The sequence below is a fragment of the Myotis nattereri genome (genome assembly GCF_964212035.1).
Source record: "Myotis nattereri genome assembly, chromosome: 9".
Lineage (NCBI taxonomy): Eukaryota > Metazoa > Chordata > Mammalia > Chiroptera > Vespertilionidae > Myotis > Myotis nattereri.
The window spans coordinates 30,267,912-30,276,242 of NC_138084.1; the positions used below are offsets into that span (position 1 = coordinate 30,267,912).

The 8,331-nt window shown below is 54.8% G+C and overlaps 1 protein-coding gene across 1 annotated transcript; it reads right to left on the reverse strand.

The window, feature by feature from the left end:
- Window positions 1–3,561: 3,561 nt before the first annotated feature.
- Window positions 3,562–5,247, reverse strand: MYOD1 (myogenic differentiation 1; the record flags this gene model as incomplete). Its single annotated transcript, XM_081099599.1, has 3 exons — window positions 3,562–3,812; window positions 4,132–4,210; window positions 4,621–5,247. 3 exons carry the CDS (start codon window positions 5,245–5,247, stop codon window positions 3,562–3,564), a joined length of 957 nt encoding a protein of 318 aa, XP_080955725.1.
- Window positions 5,248–8,331: the final 3,084 nt, after the last annotated feature.

Below are 8,331 nucleotides of genomic sequence, written 5' to 3' on the forward strand. Positions count from 1 at the left end.
CACCGTCTCACATTTTAACATTTCCCTTTAACAGTGGTGAGGTGTGTGGAGAGGATTTAAGTAGTATCTTATACATGAGAAAAAACCTGAGCTAGGACCAACTGTTGTTCAGCAGCAGCACCATCATCATGTTTGTATTGATCTCCCACCTCATCTCCTCTTTCTTCTGCCTTCCCCCTCTTGCTCATTTTTCTCGCCAGGCTTGCCCACTCCTTTCCACTGCATCTGGTGGGCTGCATATTCTTTATTGCCTCTTCCACGTGACGATTATGCAGGCTGCTCACTGCACAAGTGCACCTGGCTGAGCAGTGAGTGGGGCTGCAGTCCAGTAGTAGCTGCCTTGTGCACGGCAGTGTCCTCGGGAAGGAGGGACACCTTTCCCTAATTGCACACTAGCTCCCTCTAGGCCACCAGAGCCCTCTTCATTTTTGTAATTCCCTCCGTGTAGAAACTCAGCCTCCTCCTCTCCACACCTGGTTAACTACTCATACCCCATGATCATCTGTCATTACACTCTATGCTTTTTAAAAATTGATCTTTATTGTTGAAAGTATTACAGATGCCCCCTTGTTACTTTTTCTTATAGCACCTCTCAGCATTTATAACATTGCATCTGTCCATTTGGCTCTTTGTCTAATGGCTATTTCCCCAGTGGATTTTCAGCTGTACGAGGCTAAGGACTGTGCCTTCCAGGTTCTCCACGGCACCCTCAATACCGAAGCTTTGTCTGGCACAACTCTTTCCACTCTTATGCTTTCTCTCCCATCGCCAGTCACTGTCCCAGTTCAGGCCACGCTGTGTGTCCTCCGGTGGCACTTCTGACATGTCTCCCATCCTACCTTTTCTGCCAGCCCAGACTGGCCTTTCTGAAATACAGACTTATTTGAATCCTTCCCCTGTTTAGACTTTCTATGGCTCCCCATTGCCTTCAGGATAAAGCCCAAATGAGATCACCGTGGCCCTGCCTCTGCTTTTTCTCCATCTCACCTCTGGCCCCTCGCCGTGAGCAGCTTTGGTTTCATGAAGGCACAGTTTGCTTTCTGTCATCTCCGGGTCTTTGTACTGACTGTCTCCTCAGCTTGGAGCAACCCCATTGGCTCCTCTTTCCTGACCAACTCCTTCAAGATTCTTATTAGGGGCGACCTGCTTGTCTGTCCCTTCTGTCCCTACTGTGTTCCCTCTGCTGCATATACCCCCATTATAGCACTTAATTCATTGTCATGTAACCAGCTGCTGACAGATACGATTTTCCCAAATGTCTGGGTGCTTCCCGAGGGCAGGAACTGTGTCCACTGGTCTCTGCATTCACCCAGCATGGGGCTTGGCATCTGTTAAATGAATGAATTCATGAATGAGCCCCAAGGGGTCTCAACGAGTGTAAGACACCCAGAGGCACATCTGGGGAAGCAGCCAGGAGACAAGCTGAGGATCATTAGTAACAGAGCAACCCTGCTGGCTCCTCAGGGACCCTGCGTTGGGGAGAGCAAAGGCTCTCCTGGGAGCAGAGAGCAGATGCTCAGATAGGAAATGAGGCCCTTCCTGCTGGCATCACATCGTGCCTGCTTCCCCCAGGGCCTCCACTTGGTGAGAAGAGCCCTTGAAAGTGGGCTTATAAGGTTTTCGAGGGGAAAAGGGTCTGTAAGGGTGGGAATAGGAAGCACTGATGTCTTGAGTGTTAGGGGGTGGGGCTGGGGTGGCATGTGAATGCGGAAGAATTTTTGCCAGGCTATCCTTCAACGGGAGGGTGGGAGGGCAGAAGTGCCTCTGTGTGTATTTGTGTGTGTATGTGTGTGTATGAACTCTCCCCTGTGGTTGTGTGTGGGTTGTTTTTCTTGTTTCTCAAGATACAGCTCAAGTGGCACCTCTTCCCCAGCACCTTGGCTAAATCAGTGGCCCCATCTCTGCTCCCAGAGTGTCCATATCTTGATGAGAGCATCTGTGCCACCTGCAGGGATGCAGGTTTGCACGTGCCCCTCTCCTTGCAGGGTCTGGGTCTTAGGGGATCAGAGTGCTGGCTGAGATGCTCTACCTGAGGTGCCTGGTTACTGGCTGAGCTGAGCCGTCTGGACCTGCCTCATCTTCAACGACGTCCCCTTGTGTTTACACCTATCGCTAAGAGCCTGTGAGTGCCAGGCAGCTTGCCATGCCCCTTTACACCCGTTTAGTGTTTCCTTGTCATGCGGTGAGCACCATAGCACACCCTCTGTACCCGTGAGGATTCTGAGTGGCACCTGGGCCATGACTTCTCAGTGATCCTCCTGGCTCCCCTCTGTGCATGGAGAAGTGTGATTCTCAATCTCCTATGCTTGTCAGAATCACCTGGGAAGCTTTTGGAAATACCAATATCCACCCCAGCCAGTGTGGCTCAGTGGTTGAGCATCAACCTATAAACCAGGGGGTCATAGCTCAATTCTCAATCAGGGCACATGCCCAGGTTGCAGGCTTGATTCCCAGTGTGGGGTGTGCAGGAGGTAGCTGATCAACGATTCTCTCTCATCATTGTTTCTATCTCTCTTTCCCACTTCCTTCCTATCTGAAATCAATAAAAAATATATTTTTAAAAAAGGAAATACCAGTATCTGGCCCCAGGTGTCTGGGGCAGATAGATAAAACAGATTCCCGGGGGTGAGGTGGGGGCAGGCATGGATCACTTTATAAACTAGTCAGATCATTCCAATATGCATCTGACATGAGAACCGCTGACTGACGTGTGATCATGTTGGTCATGGTCATAAGAACATCCCCACATGTTGGAGACACAGGTACCCCTCCTTTCCTTCTCCGGGCTCCTCCTTGCAATCCGCCTGCCACCTGCAGGGCTAGCTGCTGTATTGGGTCAGTAGTCTGCCCCGACCCCTAGGGAAAGCCAGGACCGCCTTGGTATAAATTAGCAATTTTATTTCCAACACCTGAGCGAGGCCAGCGGCTCGCCCCCCTTTGGTATAAACATACAAAGTTCCTTTCCCACTGCACACCATGCCTCAGAGATAAATACAGCCCTAGGGGCTCCTGCTCGGGCAAAGCAACTCTTATTTACAGGAATAGATTACAAAAGTATTACAAAAAGTGGTCCTGAATAGGGAGTGGGAGAGGTTACCGTTACACTTGTTACACTTGGGACCGGAGCTCGGCGCGCAGGGGGTGGGAAAGAGCTGATGTCTCCAGGGCTCACGAAAGGAGAGGCCACGACCGATGACGGACCGCATAAGGGATTGGGGGTCTGGGTTGGGGCCTAGGTCTGCGCGAGTCCCACCCACGCGGCAAAGGGGTGAGGAAGAGGAGGGGCCTGGCCCCTCTAGGATCAGCTCTGGCCCACGGAGGAACACAGACCGGTCATCGCAGTGGGTCTCAGGGAAGGGTGGGGGGAAAAAGACTGTGTCCTTGCTCTGGGGTTCGAAGGCGGAAACACATCAGTTCTCCCGCCTCTCCTCCCTCGCGAGGGGTCGCTTTTAAAGCGCGGTTGGGGGCAGTGGTTCAATCTTTTGGGCGCGAGGGAACCCTAGGGGCACCATCCCTCGGGCGGTGGATAGCGTCGTCCTTCCACACGGGCCGTCGACACCCTCAGAGCACCTGGTAGATCGGGTTGGGGTTCGCGCCCCCGGGGCACTGCGGCGCAATATCGGGGGTAGGGGTTGGGGCGCCGCGATCGTCCTCGTCCGGGGCGGCCGCCTCGTGCGCGCCCGGGGACGACTCGGGCGGCGGGTCGGCCAGCAGAAGCGCGGGCGCGGCGGGGCTCTCGGTGGAGATGCGCTCCACGATGCTGGACAGGCAGTCGAGGCTCGACACCGCAGCGCTCTTCCCGGGCCTCGGTTCTGCGCGGGGAGGGAGAGGTTAGTATGCAGGGGGTGAGTCTCCGACAACGCTCCCACGCGGGTCCCGGTGCTTTGGGACCGACCGGAAACGGATGGCCTGCCACTGTCCGGCGCGATCCCCGGAGAGTGCGGGCAAAAAGAGAGGGGGCTAAGCGCTTGGTATTTCGTTCCTTGCACCTTCTTCCAGGATTTGTGTGTGTGGAGCGGGGGTGGGTGGGGAGGTGGGGGAGGTGGGTGTGTGTGTCGGGGGGACGGTCCTAGGGAGAGGGAAGCCAGGATTGTTCAAAGGGGAACGTGGGAACGAGGCGCGAATACGCACCGCTGGGCGCCTGGCTGAAGTAGGAGCCATCGTAGCAGTTCCGTCGCCGGGCGCCGCTGGTGGGGCCGCTGTAATCCGTCTGCAAAGGGCAAGGGCGATCGACTCAGGCCGCGGGACCACTGGAACATCACTCTCTGTGTCCCCACCCCAGCTCCCCAAGCCTCAGCCACGAGTTTCCTGTCCTACTTGAGGGTGGACAGGAGCTGTCAGGCCAAGTAGAAGGTGGACAGTCACCTAGGAGCACATATCTTAACTTTGGAAATAGGAATACAGCCGGGGGTGGGGAACAGACCACGGCGCAGCAGTGTTCTAATAGCACTCCCAATCAGGTGGCTCGCATGTTTGCCGTGCGTCCCCCAAACACTACCCAGGACACGGGATCCACTCCCCGGAAGGTTACCTGTCCAACCCTCCCCACAGAGGAAATGCTTCATAGATGTACCCCGAGAGCTGCCCCACTCCTCCTCTATCCCGGGGTTCCAGCCTCACCATGCCGTCGGAGCAGTTGGAGCGCGGGCTGGATGCGTCGGAGTCGCCGCTGTAGTGCTCGCCACCGCGGCCAGAAGGCAGCGGGCCGGGCGCGTAGAAGGCAGCCGCGGTGCCAGGGGGCGCGGCGTCCTGGTCGCGTAGCAGCGCCTGCAGTCCCTCGATGTAGCGGATGGCGTTGCGCAGGATCTCCACCTTGGGCAGCCGCTGGTTAGGATTGCTAGACGTGCAGCGCTTGAGCGTCTCGAAGGCCTCGTTGACTTTGCTCAGGCGGCGCCGCTCGCGCATGGTGGCAGCCTTGCGGCGGTCGGCGTTGGTGGTCTTGCGCTTGCACGCCTTGCAAGCCCAGAGTAGACAGCGGCCCGCCTGGTGGTGCCCACTAGGCGCGCGCACATGCTCGTCCTCGCGGGCGCCGGGAGCCGGGTGCACAGCCGCAGGGAAGTGGGAGTCCTCAGGTTTCAGAAATGCGCCCACGTGCACGAGGCGCGGGTCCAGGTCCTCAAAGAAGCGCAGGTCCGGGGAGTCGAAACACGGGTCATCGTAGAAGTCGTCCGCTGTAGCAAAGTTGCAGAGAGAGCCGTCGGGACCCGTCAAGTCTACGTCGCGTAGCGGTGGCGACAGCAGCTCCATATCTCGGTCCGGGGCGGCTCAGTCCAGGCTTTGCCCAACCCCAGCGGCAAGGGTTGCCCTAAACTTTCTGCCACCCTGGAGCCCCGGCCGGGCGCCGTGTGATAGCAAAGTGCTGGGGGTCTGGATGTATACCCGCTCACCCCCCGACCCTGCCCTGTCCGGTCCGGCCTGACGGGCACCCGGGAAAGTGGCGGCAGTGCCCTGGGGCTTCTCCACCCCTAACTTCGAGCCGGGCGCCGGGGGCTATTTATCCAGTAGTAGCCTACGGGTCCCCCGAGCTGGAGCCGGCTGCTGGGGGCGGGGGCGCCCGAGGCCAATAGGAGCAAGGAAGGGAGGAGCTTGGGATCCCCTGGGTGGCCGCGGAGGCCATCCCCCTACCTCTCCACACCCGGAGCGCGCGCGCTCTGACTCCTCCCCAGGCAGCAAGGGAGGCAGAAGCTGGCAGCGCGACGCGGCACGGCTGCACTTGGCTCCCGGGCACACTCTTTCCAAACCTCTCCAGCACAAGACTCTCCCTGTGTCCACAGGAAACGCTGGCTGAGGGCGCTCACCTCCCAACTGACTTTGGGTTCCTCTGTCCTCTGATTTGGGGTAGGAGGACCCAGAAGCAGGGTAGGCGTAGAAGTCAGATGGGAAGAGATTTGGAGAGAGACATACTCAGAGCTGAGATAGTGAGTCCGTGAGAGATATACCCAAGAGGCTGAGAGACAGTCAGAAAGCAGAAGGCTAGAGTCAGAGGCAGAGAAACGCGCAAACGAGAGAGAGAGAGAGAGAGAGAGAGAGAGAGAGAGAGAGAGAGACTCCAGAGATGGACTCCGAGAGTCTAAGTGGGTAAACCTGAGTCAAACTGGACGTGACAGCCTGCTCATTAGGCCAGCTCCTGCTGTCTTCTCTGGACGTTTGGAAGTCCAGCTGCATCTATACTGGAGTCTAGGATTGCTGCGAAAGCTTTGCACTAAGCTCTCCAAATTCAGCTCCGGTCCCTGCTTTGAGGGAGGAAAATGGACTCCTTGACCATCTCAACCTGGGGTATCCAGTGCTGCTCTAGGAGGCACTATCTCTTCATCTGGAAAGAAAACTCCATCTGCTCAGGTCTTGCCTCCTGTCTGGCCCGCAGTGCTGCACCAGAAAAGCTCATTGCCCAAAAGCCTCGAATGCCCACACCCATCCTGAGAACACCACTTCAGTGTGGGGTTTGCAGAACAATGACCTAAGTTCAGTACAGACCCCAGTTTCCTGTCTGATTTTGTGGAAGTCACTGGCCTTCCGAGCCTATTTCCCCACTTTGCAAATTTGGGGATAATAATAGTGATCTCTAGGAGTGATTGTGGTGAGAATCTGGAGACAAATGATGTGGTAGCCCACAGTCTGAGGTGCAAGGCTATATTAAAAAGAGGGGCTTGCTCCTGTCACTGGCAACGGTGGACTGTGCCCTCCCTGTAGGCTCCCCCGCTGTTGGCTGGGGCATTGAGAGCCCTGACAGGGGCCCTGTAGTCTCAGGGCTCAGCTCCCACTGAGGCTGCAGCTGCATTTCTTCCCAGAGGCCCGCTGCAGAGACAGAATAGGAGGAGGCGGCCACCCCATGGGATCTCTGGCTCCCTCACAAGCCTTGGGGTGTACCTACCCCCATAGGGCTTGTCAGCCTCTTCCTGAATCTGCAGTCCACACATTCCTCTCAGCACTCTGGCTAGAGGTCTCACTTGGACTAGACACTCCCTTGGGTCTCTTCTTCGGGAGCACAGAGATAGAAGCAAGAATGATTTTTGTGCCTTTCCCACTAACTTCTGGAAGCCTTCCTAACTGGTTCCCTGGATGCTGGGAAGCCCCCTTTTCCCACCAAACCTAGAGAGGGCTCTTTTGGAGCCCTGCCTTCTTCACTTGTAGTAGTGTTGAAAACCCCTTTCATGAAATGTTTGCCTCCCTTGGCTCCATACCACCACTTTCATTTATTTATTGAACACATATTATGGAGCATCAATTTGGTGTGCCCGGTACTGGTCCAGGTGTTGAGGATAAAGTAATGAACAAAATTAAGGTGCTTTCATGGTGCTTACATTTTAGGGTAGGGTGCTAGACAATAAATGAATAAACAAAGGAATATACTGTATGATGTCAGGAGGTTATACGTTCTATAAAAAAAATAAAACAAGGCAAGGGAACAAAGTAAAGAAGATTATTTCATTATATGGAGTGGTCCGGGAAGACCTCTTTAGGCTGATTACGTTTGAGCAGAGTTCTGAATGAAGGGGGTGGAGCAGAAGTAGACATCTGGAGCCAGACAGAAGGAAAAGCATGTGCAAAAGTCCTGGGGCAGGATTGTATTTGGTAGATGTAAAGTACAGCAAGGAGGCCGGTATGTCCGGAGAAGGGTGAGCCAGTGGGAGGGTGGTGGGAGATAGGGTCAGAGGGGGAGCAAAGAAATTGTATTCTGGAAAGTCATTGGAGGGCTTTAGCAGAAGAGAAGAATGTCATAATCTGACTTACATTTTAACAGGAGCATATTGGTTATAGAGAGCAAGGGCAGAAGCAGGGAGAGCAAATGGAGGCTATTGCAATATTCCAAGTGAGTAGTAATGGTGGCTTAGATGTGGGTGGCAGCTGTAGAGATGGTGAAAGTGGTTGAATTCTAGATATATTTTGAAGATGGAGTTAGCAAGGCTTATTCATAATTGGACGTGGGCACTGAGATGAGAGGACTTAAGCATGACTCCTGGAAGAGTGAAGTGGGGGAAGAGCAGGTTTGTGGGTGACAGATCAAGAGCCTGAGTTTGGGCAAAATTTGAAATGCATATTCAATATCCAGGTGATGTCAAGTAGGCAAGAGGATTTACGAGGCCGGAGTTCCAGAGGAGAGATCTGTGCATGTGGAGGACCTCTCCACTTAACCTCTAAGACATCTCTCAAGTCTCTCCATCTCCAGTGTCACCATCCTGGACTGAGCTGCCACACTGCTGGCATGGACAACCCCAACCGCCTCCTGGCTACTCTTCTTACTTCCACTCTTGTTCCAGTGTATTCATTCACTACACGTCAGCCTGAGTAATCCCTTAAAGACATAAATGGGATTATAATCCTCTTCTGCTT